General features: G+C 40.1%; 1 protein-coding gene across 2 annotated transcripts in view; it reads left to right on the forward strand.

Annotated features, from left to right (window-relative positions):
- The window catches only part of SLC23A2 (solute carrier family 23 member 2), a gene marked incomplete at its 3' end in the record, with an annotated part of 147,621 nt that overhangs the window by 50,365 nt on the left and 79,017 nt on the right, over nt 1-18,239 (forward strand). For both annotated transcript variants that reach the window (XM_082856961.1, XM_082856962.1), the window contains exon 2: nt 726-979. In XM_082856961.1, coding sequence (XP_082713087.1) covers nt 872-979 — 108 coding nt within the window. In that variant the 5' untranslated portion in view covers nt 726-871. The remainder of the gene's footprint in view (nt 1-725; nt 980-18,239) is intronic.

The raw sequence follows: 18,239 nt of genomic DNA on the forward strand, positions 1-18,239 counted from the left end.
CATTTGATTTGATATTGAATGTTTCGGTTCTGTTTTTTGTATGGCATTCTAGCCCATTTAAGCTCACCTTGCCACCTTCCTGGAATTCTGTATGGCCATTTAATCCTAGGTTGGTTTTGTCTCCTCTTTTTTGTGCTTTTCAGTGTCTTCCCAGCCTTTAATTGGGCACCTGTAGGAAATTCAGAATTATTTTAATATCCATACAGTTGTAGTAAATTGGCTATAACTGAACTGTCTAGTATGATTGCCACCAGCCACAAGTGGCTATTTAAACTTAAATTTGATACAGTTTAAAGGTTCAGTTTCTCTATTGCACTAGTCACATTTCAAGTGCTCAGTAGCCAGTGACTAGTGATGACTGTATTGGACAAGGCAGATGTAGAACATTTCCATCATTGCAGAAAGTTCTATTGGATAGTGCTGGGCTCTAAGATAGATACCATAATGCATGTCAAAAAAAATCCCTCTGCTATTTTTTCTCCCTAGTATTCTAATATTTTTGGTGGTTCACTTTGGTGGTTCCCCACCCACCGCCCGCTCCAAAAGGTGATTCAGAATCTGAGTGACTATAAATGAAGGTGGACGGGGACTTAAAGAGTGTAATAAGTTTTTTTGGTGTTTGGATATAATTTGTACTTCGACTTTCCCATGCAGGAAACACAGTGTCTGTGTGTCCTGTACTGTTTGAGTGCTTGATGTAATTTGGCTGCTTTCTCTTTTTCTAGGTGTGCTGAGAGATGGCACTTGTGGGGCTCATCTCTGCCTGAGAATTGGCACTGGAAGAGCTGACTCTGATCCTGGGCTCCTTGTGTGAACAAGCCTTAACTTCCAGCCACTTCAGTCCAAAGGTCAAATTACTCGTTTTCTCTTAATGATGGGTATTGGTAAGAACACTACATCCAAATCCATGGAGGCTGGAAGTTCAACTGAAGGCAAATATGAAGATGAAGCGAAGCACCCGGCTTTCTTTACTCTTCCGGTAACAGCATTTCCTGTCTTTTTTCTTCTTAAGTCACTCTAAAGTAGTTTCTGCATTGACTAGGATTAGCTTTTTTTTTTTTTAACCCAAAGAAAGTTTAGTATTAGTTTTCTTTTTTATTTTGTTTTGTTTTGTTTTATATAGCAGGTTCTTATTAGTCATCAGTTTTATACACATCAGTGTATACATGTCAATCCCAATCGCCCAATTCAGCACACCACCATCCCCACCCCACCGCGGTTTTCCCCCCTTGGTGTACATACGTTTGTTCTCTACATCTGTGTCTCAACTTCTGCCCTGCAAACTGGCTCATCTGTACCATTTTTCTAGGTTCCACATACATGTGTTAATACACGATATTTGTTTTTCTCTTTCTAACTTACTTCACTCTGTATGACAGTCTCTAGATCCATCCACGTCTCAACAAATGACTCAATATCGTTCCTTTTTATGGCTGAGCAATATTCCATTGTATATATGTACCACAACTTCTTTATCCGTTCGTCTGTCGATGGGCATTTAGTTGCTTCCATGACCTGGCTGTGGTAAATAGTACTGTAATGAACATTGGGGTGCATGTGTCTTTTTGAATTATGGTTTTCTCTGGGAATATGCCCAGCAGTGGGATTGCTGGATCATATGCTAATTCTATTTTTAGTTTTTTAAGGACCCTCCATACTGTTCTCCATAGTGGCTGTATCAATTTACATTCCCACCAACAGTGCAAGAGGGTTCCCTTTGCTCCACACCCTCTCCAGCATTTGTTGTTTGCAGATTTTCTGATGATGCCAATTCTAACTGGTGTGAGGTGATACCTCATTGTAGTTTTGATTTGCATTTCTCTAATAATTAGTGATGTTGAGCAGCTCTTCATGTGCTTCTTGGCCATCAGTATGTCTTATTGGGAGAAATGTCTATTTATGTCTTCTGCCCATTTTTGGATTAGGTTGTTTGTTTCTTTAATATTGAGCTGCATGAGCTGTTTATATATTTTGGAGATTAATCCTTTGTCCATTGATTCGTTTGCAAATATTTTCTCCCATTCTGAGGGTTGTCTTTTCGTCTTGTTTATGGTTTCCTTTGCTGTGCAAAAGCTTTGAAGTTTCATTAGGTGCCATTTGTTTATTTTTATTTCCATTTCTCTAGGAGGTGGATCAAAAAAGATCTTGCTGTGATTTATGTCAAAGAGTGTTCTTCCTATGTTTTCCTCTAAGAGTTTTATAGTGTCTGGTCTTACATTTAGGTCTTCAATCCATTTTGAGTTTATTTTTGTGTATGGTATTAGGGAGTGTTCTAATTTCATTCTTTAACATGTAGCTGTCCAGTTTTCCCAGCACCAATTATTGAAGAGACTGTCTTTTCTCCATTGTTTATCTTTGCCTCCTTTGACATAGATTAGTTGACCGTAGGTGTGTGGGTTTATCTCTGGGCTTTCTATCTTGTTCCATTGATCTCTATTTCTGTTTTTGTGCCAGTACCATATTGTCTTGATTACTGTAGCTTTGTAGTATAGTCTGAAGTCAGGGAGTCTGATTCCTCCAGCTCCGTTTTATTCCCTCAGGACTGCTTTGGCTCTTCAGGGTCTTTTTTGTCTCCAAATTTTAAGATTATTTGTTATAGTTCCGTAAAAAATGCCATTGGTAATTTGATAGGGATTGCTTTGAATCTGTAGATTGCTTTGGGTAGTATAGTCATTTTCACAATATTGATACTTCCAATCCAAGAACATGGTATATCTCTCCATCTGTTGGTATCATCTTTAATTTCTTTCATCAGTGTCTTACAGTTTTCTGCATACAGGTCTTTTGTCTCCCTAGGTAGGTTTATTCCTAGGTATTTTATTCTTTTTGTTGCAATGGTAAATGGGAGTGTTTCCTTAATTTCTCTTTCAGATTTTTCATTATTAGTGTATAGGAATCCAAGGGATTTCTGTGCATTAATTTTGTATCCTGCAACTTTACCAAATTCATTGGTTAGCTCTAGTAGTTTTCTGGTGGCTTTTTTAGGATTCCCTATATATAGTATCATGTCATCTGCAAACAGTGACAGTTTTACTTCTTCTTTTCCGATTTGTATTCCTTTTATTTCTTTTACTTTTATGATTGCCATGGCTGGGACTTCCAAAACTATGTTGAATAATAGTGGTGAGAGTAGACATCCTTCTCTCGTTCCTGATCTTAGAGGAAATGCTTTCAGTTTTTCACCTTTGAGAATGATGTTTGCTGTGGGTTTGTCATAAATGGCCTTTATTATGTTGAGGTAGGTTCCCTCTATGCCCACTTTCTGGAGAGTTTTTATCATAAATGCATGTTGAATTTTGTCAAAAGATTTTTCTGCCTCTATTGAGATGATCATATGGTTTTTGTTTTTTTTTTTTGCTGTACGTGGGCTTCTCACTGTTGTGGCTTCTCCCGTTGTGGAGCACAGGCTCCAGACGTGCAGGCTCAGCAGCCATGGCTCACGGGCCCAGCCGCTCCACGGCATGTGAGATCTTCCCGGACTGGAGCACGAACTCGTGTCCTCTGCATCGGCAGGCAGACTCTCAGCTACTGTGCCACCAGGGAAGCCCAATCATATGGTTTTTATTCTTCAATTTGTTATTATGGTGTATCACATTGATAGATTTGCGTATATTGAAGAATCCTTGCATTCCTGGGATAAATCCCACTTGATCATGGTGTATGATCCTTTTAATGTGTTGTTGAATTCTGTTTGCTAGTATTTTGTTGAGGATTTTTGCTCTATATTCATCATTGATATTGGTCTGTAATTTTTTTTTCTTGTAGTATCTTTGTCTGGTTTTGGTATCAGGGTGATGGTGGCCTCATAGAATGAGTCTGGGAGTGTTCCCTCCTCTGCAATTTTTTGGAAGAGTTTGAGAAGGATAGGTGTTAGCTCTTCTCTAAATGTTTGATATAATTCACCTGTGAAGCCATCTGGTCCTGGACTTTTGTTTTTTGGAAGATTTTTAATCACAGTTTCAATTTCATTACTTGTGATTGGTCTGTTCGTATTTTCTGTTTCTTCCTGGTTCAGTCTTGGAAGGTTATACCTTTCTAAGAATTTGTCCATTTTTCCAGGGTGTCCATTTTATTGTCATAGAGTTGCTTGTAGTCGTCTCTTAGGATGCTTTGTATTTCTGCGGTGTCTGTTGTAACTTCTCCTTTTTCATTTCTAATTTTATTGATTTGAGTCCTCTCCCTCTTTTTCTTGATGAGCCTGGCTAATGGTTTATCAATTTTGTTGATCTTCTCAGAGAACCAGCTTTTAGTTTTGATCTTTGCTATTGTTTTCTTTGTTTCTATTTCATTTATTTCTGCTCTGATCTTTATGATTTCTTTCCTTCTGCTAACTTTGGATTTTGTTTGTTCTTCTTTCTCTAGTTCATTTAGGTGTAAGGTAAGATTGTTTGTGAGGTTTTTCTTGTTTCTTGAGGTAGGCTTGTATAGCTATAAACTTCCCTCTTAGAACTGCTTTTGGTGCATCCCATAGGTTTTGGATCGTCATGTTTTTATTGTCATTTGTTTCTAGGTATTTTTTGATTTCCTCTTTGATTTCTTCAGTGATCTCTTGGTTATTTAATAATGTATTGTTTAGCCTCCATGTGTTTGTGTTTTTTACGTTTTTTTCCCTGTAATTGATTTCTAATCTCATAGCCTTGTGGTCAGAAAAGATACTTGATATTATTTCAATTTTCTTAAATTTACTGAGGCTTGATTTGCGACCCAAGGCGTGATGTATCCTGGAGAATGTTCCATGCGCACTTGAGAAGAAAGTGTAATATGCTGTTTTTGGATGGAGTGTCCTATAAATATTAATTAATCTATCTGGTCTATTGTGTCATTTAAAGCTTGTGTTTCCTTATTAATTTTCTGTTTGGATGATCTGTCCATTGGTGGAAGTGAGGTGTTAAAGTTCCCCACTATTACTGTGTTACTGTTGATCTCCTCCTTTATAGCTGTTAGCAGTTGCTTTATGTATTCAGGTGCTCCTATGTTGGGTGCATATAAATTTACAATTGTTGTACCTTCTTCTTGGATTGATCCCTTGATCATTATATAGTGTCATTCCTTGTCTCTTGTAACATTCTTTATTTTAAAGTCTGCTTTATCTGATATAAGTATTGCTACTCCAGCTTTCTTTTGATTTCCATTTGCACGGAATATCTTTTTCCATCCCCTCACTTTCAGTCTCTATGTGTCCCTAGGTCTGAAGTGGGTCTCTTGTAGAGAGCATATAGATGGGTCTTGTTTTTGTATCCATTCAGCAAGCCTGTTTCTTTTGGTTGCAGCATTTAATCCATTCACGTTTAAGGTAATTATCAATATGTATGTTCCTATGACCATTTTCTTAATTGTTTTGGGTTTGGTTTTATAGGTCCTTTTCTCCTCTTGTGTTTCCCACTTAGAGAAGTTCCTTTAACATTTGTTGTAGAGCTGGTTTGGTGGTGCTGAATTCTCTTAGCTTTTGCTTGTCTGTAAAGCTTTTGATTTCTCCATCGAATCTGAATGAGATCCTTGCCGGGTAGAGTAATCTTGGTTGTAGGTTCTTCCCTTTCATCACTTTAAGTATATCATGCCACTCCGTTCTGTCTTGCAGAGTTTCTGCTGAGAAATCAGCTGTTAACCTTATGGGAGTTCCCTTGTATGTTATTTGTCGTTTTCCCTTGCTGCTTTTAATAATTTTTCTTTGTCTTTAATTTTTGCCAATTTGCTTGCTATGTGTCTCGGTGTGTTTCTCCTTGGGTTTATCCTGTATGGGACTCGCTGCACTTCCTGGACTCTGGTGGCTATTTCCTTTCCCATGTTAGGGAAGTTTTCCTCTATAATCTCTTCAGATATTTTCTCTGGTTCTTTCCCTCTCTCTTCTCCTTCTGGGACCCCTACAATGCAAATGTTATTGCATTTAATGTTGTCCCAGAGGTCACTTAGGCTGTCGTCATTTCTTTTCATTCTTTTTTCTTTATTCTGTTCTGCAGCAGTGAATTCCACCATTCTGTCTTCCAGGTCACTTATCCGTTCTTCTGCCTCAGTTATTCTGCTATTGATTCCTTCTAGTGTATTTTTCATTTCAGTTATTGTATTGTTCATCTCTGTGTGTTTGTTCTTTAATTCTTCTAGATCTTTGTTAAACATTTCTTGCATCTTCTCGATCTTTGCCTACATTCTTTCCAAGGTCCTGGATCATCTTCACTATCATTATTCTGAATTCTTTTTCTGGAAGGTTGCCTATCTCCACTTCATTTAGTTGTTTTTCTGGGGTTTTATCTTGTTCCTTCATCTGGTACACAGCCCTCTGCCTTTTCATCTTGTCTGTCTTTCTGTGAATGTGGTTTTTGTTCCACAGGCTGCAGGATTGTAGTTCTTCTTGCTTCTGCTCTCTGCCCTCTGGTGGATGAGGCTATCTAAGAGGCTTGTGTAAGTTTCCTGATGGGAGGGACTTAGTGGTGGGTAGAGCTGACTGTTGCTCTGGCGGGCAGAGCTCAGTGTAGGATTAGCTTTAATACTCCTGTTTTCAGCGAAGGTTAAGGCATTTGAAAACCAAATGCTTTTCACGAGAGAGAGGCTTTGGGAACCCTGTTGGCTGACAGTGGTTTTGGCTCTGCCTAGAGTCACCTGATGGGATTAACTCCAAGAAGGAAGCATGCCTTGCTGTGAATATTGTGAAACTGGCCCAGTGCTTACTGTGTACTGGAGGATGTTGAAGGCTTAATTTTATCTCCAAAAATGTGTTTTTGTGAAATAACCTGTCACCCAACTTCATACTTGTATTTCAAGGTGGAAGAATGAATGAATGACATTCATTGTTTGGAACCCAAGTGTCCATGACTTGTATTATGGCAGTAGCATCAAAGATAGAGGTATTTTGCCTGGACAAGTTATATCAGTCAGAGAAGGTTGATTACACACCTTCATTATATTCAATGCTAATATTTTTTTCAGATGTAGGATTATGACTTGATGTGTATAAAGTTACCTAAAGTGTTGGTTTAAGAAAGAAAGAAGCTCTTTAGAGGGAACTTGCTTCAGCTGTTTTTCCCTTAATATAGGAAATGAGGTTAATGTCAAGAATACCATTCTAGGATTCCTTAAAACATGGTCCTAGAATTTGCCTCACTGAAACATTACCCAGTAAGAAAGATGTGAACATGGCATCTTTAAGTACGTTGGTTGCCCTGATTTACTGTATTTTGAATTTTACTCTGTGAATTTAGAGAGATGTTCCACTGATTTTACAACTGGTGTTACTTGTTTTCCTTCTTTCTGTAAAGTGAAATTTTGAAACTAGATTTTCTGTTATACTGAAGACTTAAGGTCAACACAGATTATCTAGAGGAAGAGATGTCAGGTTTCCAAGTTTAAATTAGAGCATCTCTGAAAAGTGAAGAGGAAAGTTCATGCCTGAGTATTGACTTGTCTCTCCTGCGGCATTTGCCCAGCAGACCATTCACCCTCACCCTTCTCCACTTGAGAGACAAAAACTTGAGTACACCTTAGCCACCCACTTGCCTTGTCATTTTGGCTTAGAGTTTTAGGCTTATTTTAGCATTCAGATTGTGATATTGCACCGTTAGCAGTTAAATTCACCAGCATGTTATCAGTTTTCATGTTCACTGTTGTTTCTTGTAGCACTCTCCTTCCCTCTTTGTTCACTTTTCTTTTAAACTACACCAAGGGACTGTGAATGGTCACTGACTTTGTCTTTGCACATCTGAAAATAACTGTATTTTGCTCTCAATTCTTGAATGAACTTCTATTAATTATACACTCCCGTTCTGTCTCCATTTCTCTTTAACTGCTTTCTCATGGTTTGTATATCTTTTTCTAGTGCTTCCTTTTGGCTGGATTCCCTAGTGTTATTTTACAATTTATTAATTCTTTGTGTACAGTCATGTGTTTATGTTGAAGTTTTATTGCAGTGATTCTTTTCTTATTTCTAAAATTACTATTTGGTTTATATCTGCCTTTTTTTTTTTTTTTTTTGTGGTACACGGGCCTCTCACTGCCGTGGCCTCTCCCGTCGCGGAGCACAGGCTCCGGACGTGCAGGCCCAGCGGCCACAGCTCACGGGCCCAGCCGCTCCGCGGCATGCGGGATCCTCCCGGACCGGGGCACGAACCTGTGTCCCCTGCATCGGCAGGCAGACTCTCAACCACTGCGCCACCAGGGAAGCCCTATATCTGCCTATTTTTGTTCTTAATTTCTTGTATGTATGTATTTGTTTTAAAATGTTTGTACTTTTAAATTATTGAGGACCCTAATGTACTAAAGTATTTTTCCAATTGTTCTACTTTCTTCTGGTGTGAAATCCTTGTTTCTTTTGATATTTTCTTCTCTCTCTCTGCCACTCCCCAATTTTTTCCTATAGTTTTGCCTTTTCCTTTCCTGGATCCAGTCCAGAACCTGTTCTTACAGTGGAGGTCTTCCTGTCTTCCCCCAGTGGGTACAGACCATAACATGAAGGAGTGAGGAGACCTGCTGGCCCCTGAGCACTGAACCTGGTTCTGGTCCTCCCCTTGTGTGGGGACCCTTAAGTCCCTGTTTTTCCATGGGAGCTGCCTGACTGAGGTCTTCCAGGCTCAGAGTCTCGTGGGTCCCAGTGTCCACCCATTCATTGCTTTATGTTTCTTGTATTCTAAAAGGCTTGTCTGTTTTTAGCCTTGTCTATTTTGGGGCTTTCCCAACTCCATTGTTATTTAGGGGTGGGGTTGGGACGGAGTATTCCTCAAAGCATTAATTTCCAGATCCATCTTCAGCAGGATTACAAGTACATGGGAGCTGGGAATGTGGATATAATATGTAGTTAGACATAAATATAATGTGAATATAAAGTAATTTAACACTAGAGCAGTTTCATATAGGGATGTTATGGAATTTTTACTCTAGTCTTGGGCTATAAAAGTAGGCATTATAAAGGGAGAAGAAAAAGAGGAGTAATAGAGTTGGAATCATGGGATTGAGCTAGTGGGAGGAGAGCGAAATATCAAGGGGATAAGCTGTTAAGGTCAGCACATGAATCATCAGGATGACTTAGAACAGGGATGCCAAGAAGTGTGTTAACATGTGCTACCTCGAGCTTATGAGAAAATGGAAGGTGAAATAATAGAAGGAAAACAGATGAAAACAAAAGCCTATCCAAAAATTTTTATAAAGAAATAGTTCATTTATTAGAATTTGGGGTTGTAGAAAGTTTTGTTAGAAAATATTTTGTAATACAATAAAAAGAGGAACAGTAGTGCCTATATTTAATCACTAGTGAAATTGCTACCCTAAGAAAACTTCGACAGTAAGATAGAAGACCATTTTGAATGATTTGCTTGTTGATAGGACAGAGGTAGGAGGCTAGGTTAGAGCTGGTCCCTTTTCGCTGCCCAACTGGTAGGATTATTTTGGTCCCTGCCTCTCTGCTCTTAGGAAGTGTGTCTGTCTCTCCCTGTTCCTCATTCAGGGACTACAGGTCTACACACTAATTTCATAGACTCTGATAGCCTTAGAGGTGAAAGTGGCTTTAGAACTTTCCAAGTGGTTCTTTGGGAAGGTGAAATGTAGGGATTTGCCCAAAGCATCTAGCTCACATGGTGTGTTAATTAAGTAAAGTTTATATCAGTTGGATCACATAGGCTCTTGTCCCCAAGGAGTTCACAGCCAGTGAGCAAGGCAGGAGCTGCACATTAGCAACACTAACAACAGGTACAGGGCATTTATCTTCTGAGTTTCACAGATGTTCTTGGGAACGGTCTTCGAAATAAAGAGTTGGGAGTGGTGGTGATTAAACTGCTATAGCTGATGCTCCAGTGGGAGCAGTGGTGAAAAATGAGGCTCAGTTTTGTTTCCTCCAGCTACTTGTCTGTGTGAGCATCTGACTGACTTCATGGTTCTGGTTGTGTTTTTCTTTTCTTTTCCCTATAATGTGGCCACTCAGTGCATTTGAGAATTGGTATTTTGGAGTATAGGGTTAGTCCTCCTAAGAGAATCTCTAGGGTAGTTTCAAATATAGGTGATATTTTGGCTGACTTTAAAACACATCTCCCATGGAAAATATGATTGCACTAGACAAAGAGAGGTGTGGGTAAGAGGCAGGAGGTGTTGAGGTGGGGAGAGGACCCTGGCTGTGTTGGGCCCTGGACGCAGGGGCAGCTGAAATGGACCTTGAAGTGAAAGGAGGCAATGTTGGAACATGTTGGGATAGTGCAGAGGAAGGGATCAGCCTGAGCCAAGTCAGGGGTAGAAGAGGAAAGGTGTGGAGGAATGGTGTTAGAACCATTAGGCTAGAAGCCTAGATTCTGGGTGGTTCCTGAATGATTTGCTAAGGGATTTGGAAGTTTCTACTCTATCAATAAAAAGCTCTGCAAGAGTTTTGACCAGGGGAATAACCCAAAAGGTTGTGCTTTAGAACAAACTGGAGTAGGGCACGATTAGATGAAGAAAGAAAAGTGTTGTTTTAGTCACCTCTGGCTGCTATAACAATTTACAATAGACAGGGTGACTTAAGCCACAAACGTTTATTTCTCACAGTTTTGGAGTCGGGGAAGAACAAGATCAAGGTACTAGCAGATTTGATTCTTGGTGAGGGCTCTCTTCTTGGCTTTTGATAGCTGCCTTCTCACTGGATCCTGACAAGGCTGACAGAAGAAGCTCTGGTGTCCCTTTTCCCTCTTATAAGAATACTGAGTCTATTATGAGGGTTCTACCCTTATGATCTTATTACCTTCCAAAGTCCCTTCTTTTTTTTTTTTTTTACATCTTTATTGGAGTATAATTGCTTTACAATGGTATGTTAGTTTCTACTTTATAACAAAGTGAATCAGTTATACATATACATATGTTCCCAAATCTCTTCCGTCTTGCGTCTTCCTCCCTCCCACCCTCCCTATCCCCCCCGCTCCAGGTGGTCACAAAGCACGAAGCTGATCTCCCTGTGCTATGCAGCTGCTTCCCACTAGCTATCTACCCTGTGTTTGGTAGTGTATATATATCCATGCCTCTCTTTCGCTTTGTCACAGCTTACCCTTCCCCCTCCCCATATCCTCAAGTCCATTCTCTAATAGGTCTGTGTCTTTATTCCTGTCTTACCCCTAGTTTCTTCATGACATTTTTTGCCTTAAATTCCATATATATGTGTTAGCATACGGTATTTGTCTTTCTCTTTCTGACTTACTTCACCCTGTATGACAGACTCTAGGTCTATCCATCTCATTACAGATAGCTCAGTTTTGTTTCTTTTTATGGCTGAGTAATATTCCATTGTATATATGTGCCACATCTTCTTTATCCATTCATCTGATGATTGACACATAGGTTGTTTCCATCTCTGGGCTATTGTAAATAGAGCTGCAATGAATATTTTGGTACATGACTCTTTTTGAATTATGGTTTTCTCACGGTATATGCCCAGTAGTAGGATTGCTGGGTCATATGGTAGTTCTATTTGTAGTTTTTTAAGGAACCTCCATACTATTCTCCATAGTGGCTGTATCAATTTACATTCCCACCAAGAGTGCAAGAAGGTTCCCTTTTCTCCACACCCTCTCCAGCATTTACTGTTTTTAGATTTTTTGATGATGGCCATTCTGACTGGTGTGAGATGATATCTCATTGTAGTTTTGATTTGCATTTCTCTAATGAATAATGATGTTGAGCATTCTTTCATGTGTTTGTTGGCAGTCTGTATATCTTCTTTGGAGAAATGTCTATTTAGGTCTTCTGCCCATCTTTGGATTGGGTTGTTTGTTTTTTTGTTATTGAGCTGCATGAGCTGCTTATAAATTTTGGAGATGAATCCTTTGTCAGTTGCTTCATTTGCAAATATTTTCTCCCATTCTGAGGGTTGTCTTATCATCTTGTTTATGGTTTCCTTTGCTGTGCAAAAGCTTTGAAGTTTCATTAGGTCCCATTTGTTTATTTTTGTTTTTATTTCCATTTCTCTAGGAGGTGGATCAAAAAGGTTATTGCTGTGATTTATGTCATAGAGTGTTCTGCCTATGTTTTCCTCTAAGAGTTTGATAGTTTCTGGCCTTCATTTAGGTCTTTAATCCACTTTGAGCTTATTTTTGTGTATGGTGTTAGGGAGTGATCTAATCTCATACTTTTACATGTACCTGTCCAGTTTTCCCAGCACCACTTATTGAAGAGACTGTCCTTTCTCCACCGTACATTCCTGCCACCTTTATCAAAGATAAGGTGTCCATATGTGCGTGGGTTTATCTCTGGGCTTTCTATCCTGTTCCATTGATCTATATGTCTGTTTTTGTGCCAGTACCATACTGTCTTGATTACTGTAGCTTTGTAGTATAGTCTGAAGTCAGGGAGCCTGATTCCTCCAGCTCCACTTTTTGTTCTCAAGATTGCTTTGGCTATTCTGGGTGTTTTGTGTTTCCATACAAATAGTGAAATTTTTTGTTCTACTTCTGTGAAAAAATCCAGTGGTAGTTTGATAGGGATTGCATTGAATCTGTAGATTGCTTTGGGTAGTATAATCATCTTCACAATGTTGATTCTTCCAATCCAAGAACATGGTATATCTCTCCATCTATTTGTATTATCTTTGATTTCTTTCACCAGTGTCTTCTAATTTTCTGCATACAGGTCTTTTGTCTCCTTAGGTAGGTTTATTCCTAGATATTTTATTCTTTTTGTTGCAGTGGTAAATGGGAGTGTTTTCTTAATTTCACTTTCAGATTTTTCATCAGTAGTGTATAGGAATGCCAGAGATTTCTGTGCATTAATTTTGTATCCTGCTACTTTACCAAATTCATTGATTAGCTCTAGTAGTTTTCTGGTAGCATCTTTAGGACTCTATGTATAGTATCATGTCATCTGCAAAGAGTGACAGCTTTACTTCCTCTTTTCCGATTTGTATTCCTTTTATTTCCTTTTCTTCTGTGATTGCTGTGGCTAAAAATTCCAAAACTACGTTAAATAAGAGTGGTGAGAGTGGGCAACCTTGTCTTGTTCCTGATCTTAGTGGAAATGCTTTCAGTTTTTCACCATTGAGGATGATGTTGGCTGTGGGTTTGTCATATATGGCCTTTACTATGCCTACTTTCTCCAGGGATTTTAGCATAAATGGATGTTGAATTTTGTCAAAAGCTTTCTCTGCATCTATTGAGATGATCATATGGTTTTTCTCCTTCAATTTGTTAATATGGTTTATCACATCAGTTGATTTGCTTATATTAAAGAATCCTTGCATTTCTGGAATAAACCCCACTTGATCATGGTGTATGATCCTTTTTTTTTTTTTTTTTTTGCGATACATGGGCCTCTCACTGTTGTGGCCTCTCCTGTTGCAGAGCACAGGCTCTGGACGCGCAGGCTCAGCAGCCATGGCTCACGGGCCCAGCCGCTCCGCGGCATGTGGGATTTTCCCAGACTGGGGCATGAACCCGTGTCCCCTGCATCAGCAGGCGGACTCTCAACTGCTGCGCCACCAGGGAAGCCCTGTATCATCCTTTTAACGTGCTGTTGGATTCTGTTTGCTAATATTTTGTTGAGGATTTTTGCATCTATGTTCATCAGTGATATTGGCCTGTAGTTTTCTTTCTTTGTGACATCCTTGTCTGGTTTTGGTATCAAGGTGATGGTGGCCTCGTAGAATGAGTTTGGGAGTGTTCCTCCCTCTGCTATATTTTGGAAGAGTGTGAGAAGGATAGGTGTTAGCTCTTCTCTAAATGTTTGATAGAATTCGCCTGTGAAGCCATCTGGTCTTGGGCTTTTGTTTGTTGGAAGATTTTTAATCACAGTTTCAATTTCAGTGCTTGTGATTGGTCTGTTCGTATTTTCTATTTCTTCCTGATTCAGTCTTGGCAGGTTGTACATTTCTAAGAATTTGTCCATTTCTTCCAGGTTGTCCATTTTGTTGGCATAGAGTTGCTTGCTTGTAGTAATCTCTCATGATCTTTTTTATTTCTGCAGTGTCAGTTGTTACTTCTTTTTCATTTCTAAGTCTATTGATTTGAGTCCTCTCCCTTTTTTTCTTGATGAGTGTGGCTAATGATTTATCAATTTTGTTTATCTTCTCAAAGAACCAGCTTTTAGTTTTATTGATCTTTGCTATCGTTTCCTTCATTTGTTTTTCATTTATTTCTGATCTGATTTTTATGATTTCTTTCCTTCTGCTAACTTTAGGGGTTTTTTGTTCTTCTTTCTCTAATTGCTTTAGGTGCAAGGTTAGGTTGTTCATTCGAGATGTTTCCTGTTTCTTAAGGTAGGATTGTATTGCTATAAACTTCCATCTTAGAACTGCTTTTGCTGCATCCCATAGATTTTGAGTCATCGTGTCTCCATTGTCATTTGTTTCTAGGTATTTTTTGATTTCCTCTTTGATTTCTTCAGTGATCACTTCGTTATTAAGTAGTGTATTGTTTAGCCTCCATGCATTTGTATTTTTTACAGATCTTTTCCTGTAATTGATATCTAGTCTCATAGCGTTGTGGTTGGAAAAGATACTTGATACAATTTCAGTTTTCTCAAATTTACCAAGGCTTGATTTATGACCCAAGATATGATCTATCCTGGAGAATGTTCCATGAGCACTTGAGAAAAATGTGTATTCTGTTGTTTTTGGATGGAATGTCCTATAAATATCAATTAAGTCCATCTTGTTTAATATATTATTTAAAGCTTGTGTTTCCTTATTTATTTTCATTTTGGATGATCTGTCCATTGGTGAAAGTCGGGTGTTAAAGTCCCCTACTATGAATATGTTACTGTCGATTTCCCGTTTTATGGCTGTTAGTATTTGCCTTATTTATTGAGGTGCTCCTATATTGGGTGCATAAATATTTACAATTGTTATATCTTCTTCTTGGATCGATCCCTTGATCATTATGTAGTGTCCTTCTTTGTCTCTTCTGATATTCTTATTTTAAAGTCTATTTTGTCTGATATGAGAATTGCTACTCCAGATTTCGTTTGGTTTCCATTTGCATGAAATACCTTTTTCCATCCCCTTACTTTCAGTCTGTATGTGTGTCTAGGTCTGAAGTGGGTCTCTTGTAGACAGCAGATATATGGGTCTTGTTTTTGTATCCATTCAGCTAATCTGTGTCTTTTGGTGGGAGCATTTAGTCCATTTACATTTAAGGTAATTATCAATATGTATCTTCCTATTCCCATTTTCTTAATTGTTTTGGGTTTGTTATTGTAGGTCTTTTCCTTCTCTTGTGTTTCTTGCCTAGAGAATTTCCTTTATCAGTTGTTGTAAAGATGGTTTGCTGGTGCTGAACTCTCTCAGCTTTTGCTTGTCTGTAAAGATTTTAATTTCTCCATCAAATCTGAATGAGATCCTTGCTTGGTAGAGTAATCTTGGTTGTAGCTTTTTCTCCTTCATCACTTTAAATATGTCCTGCCAGTCCCTTCTGGCTTACAGAGTTTCTGTTGAAAGATCAGCTGTTAACCTTATGGGGATTCCCTTGTGTGTTATTTGTTGTTTTTCCCTTGCTGCTTTTAATATGTTTTCTTTGTATTTAATTTTTGACAGTTTGATTAATATGTGTCTTGGCGTATTTCTCCTTGGATTTATCCTGTATTGGACTGTCTGTGCTTCCTGGACTTGATTAACTGTTTCCTTTCCCATATTAGGGAAGTTTTCAACTATAATCTCTTCAAATATTTTCTCAGTCCCTTTCTTTTCTCTTCTTCTTCTGGAACCCCTATAATTCGAATGTTGGTGTGTTTAATGTTGTCCCAGAGGTCTCTGAGACTGTCCTCAGTTCTTTTCATTCCTTTTTCTTTATTCTGCTCTGCAGTAGTTATTTCCACTATTTTATCTTCCAGGTCACTTATCCGTTCTTCTGCCTCAGTTATTATGCTATTGATCCCATATAGAGTATTTTTCATTTAATTTATTGTGTTGTTTATCGTTGTTTGTTTCATCTTTAGTTCTTCTAGGTCCTTGTTAAATGTTTCTTCCATTTTCTCTTTTCTGTTTCCAAGATTTTGGATCATCTTTACTTTCATTATTTGAATTCTTTTTCAGGTAGACTGCCTATTTCCTCTTCATTTGTTAGGTCTGGTGGGTTTTTATCTTGCTCCTTCATCTGCTGTGTGTTTTTCTGTCTTCTCATTTTGCTTATCTTACTGTGTTTGGGGTCTCCTTTTTGCGGGATGCAGGTTCGTAGTTTCCATTGTTTTTGGTGTCTGTCCCCAGTGGCTAAGGTTGGTTCAGTGGGTTGTGTAGGCTTCCTGGTGGAGGGGACTAGTGCCTATGTTCTGGTGGATGAGGCTGGATCTTGTCTTTCTGGTGGGCAGGTCCATGTTTGGTGGTGTGTTTTGGGATGTCTATGGAGTTATTATGATTTTTGGCAGCCTCTGTGCTAATGGGTGGGGTTGTGTTTCTGTGTTGCTAGTTGTTTGGCATAGGGTGTCCAGCACGGTAGCTTGCTGGTCATTGAGTGAAGCTGGGTGTTGATGTTGAGACAGAGATCTCTGGGAGATTTTCGCCGTTTGATATTATGTGGAGCTGGGAGGTCTCTTGTGGACCAGTGTCCTGAAGTTGGCTCTCCCACCTCAGAGGCACAGCAGTGACTCCTGGCTGCAGCACCAAGAGCCTTTCATCCACACGGCTCAGAATAAAAGGGAGAAGAGGTAGAAAGAAAGAATTAGTGGAAGGAAAGATTTAGTAGAAAAAAAGGAGGGAAGAAGGAGGGAAGGAAGGAAAAAAAGAAAGAAAGAAGATAAAGTAAAATAAAATAAAGTAAGGTAAAATATAATAAAGTTATTAAAACAAAAAAAATTAAGAAAAAAATTAAAAAAAAAAACCAGAATGGACAGATAGAACCCTAGGACAAATGGTGGAAGCAAAGCTTCCACACAGAAGCATACACATACACTCTCACATAAAGAGGAAAAGGGGAAAAAATAATAAATCTTGCTCTCAAAGTCCACTTGCTCAGTTTGGGATGATTCGTTGTCTATTCAGGTATTCCACAGATGCAGAGTACATCAAATTGATTGTGGAGCTTTAATCCGCTGCTTCTGAGGCTGCTGGCAGAGATTTCCCTTTCTCTTCTTTCTTCTCACAGCTCCCAATGGCTCAGCTTTGGATTTGGCCCCGCCTCTGCGTGTAGGTTGCCAGGAGGGCGTCTGTTCTTCGATCAGACAGGACGGGGTTAAAGGATCCGCTGATTCGGAGGCTCTGGCTCACTCAGGCCGGGGGGGATGGAGGGGCACGGAGTGAGGGGCAGAGGCCGGCGGGACGTTGTACCAGCCTGAGGCGGGCCGTGCGTTCTCCCGGGGGAGTTGTCCCTGGATCCCGGGACCCTGGCAGTGGCTGGCTGCACAGGCTCCCCGGAACGGGGGTGTGGAGAGTGACCTGTGCTCGCACACAGGCTTCTTGGTGGCGGCAGCAGCAGCCTTAGCGTCTCATGCCCGTCTCTGGGGTCCGTCTTTTAGCTGCGGCTCGTGCCCGTCTCTGGAGCTCCTTTAAGCAGCGCTCTTAATCCCCTCTCCTCACGCACCAGGAAACAAAGAGGGAAGAAAAAGTCTCTTGCATCTTTGGCAGGTCCAGACTTTTCCCCGCACTCCCTCCCGGCTAGCTGTGGCGCACTAACCCCCTGCAGGCTGTGTTCATGTTGCCAACCCCAGTCCTCTCCCTGCGCTCTGACCGAAGCCCGAGCCTCAGCTCCCGGCCCCGCCCGCCCCGGCGGGTGAGCAGACAAGCCTCTCTGGCTGGTGAGTGCTGATCGGCACCGATCCTCTGTGAGGGAATCTCTCCCCGCTTTGCCCTCCGCACGCCTGTTGCTGTGCTCTCTTCCGCGGCTCCGAAGCTTTCCCCTCCGCCACCCGCAGTCTCCACCCGCGAAGGGGCTTCCTAGTGTGTGGAAACCTTTCCTCCTTCACAGCTCCCTCCCACTGGTGCCGGTCCCGTCCCTATCCTTTTGTCTCTGTTTATTCTTCTTTCTTTTGCCCTGCCCAGGTACATGGGGAGTTTCTTGCCTTTTGGGAGGTCTGAGGTCTTCTGCCAGCGTTCTGTAGGTGTTCTGTAGGAGTTGTTCCACGGGTAGATGTATTTCTGGTGTATCTGTGGGGAGGAAGGTGATCCCCGCGTCTTACTCTTCCGCCATCTTCCCGGAAGCTGGCCCTTCCTTCTAATCACGTTGGGAGTTAAGGCTTCAACATATGAATCTGGGGAGGGGGGGGCCAAAATGTTCAATCCATAACAGGTATCTGTTGCAATAATCATTTAGCAAATATTTATTGAACACATTCTGTATAAGAGGTGGCCCTTATCTATGCATAAAACCTTACAACTTACTCTT

The sequence above is a fragment of the Leucopleurus acutus genome (genome assembly GCF_964270905.1).
Source record: "Leucopleurus acutus genome assembly, chromosome: 16".
NCBI classification, from domain to species: Eukaryota; Metazoa; Chordata; class Mammalia; order Artiodactyla; family Delphinidae; genus Leucopleurus; species Leucopleurus acutus.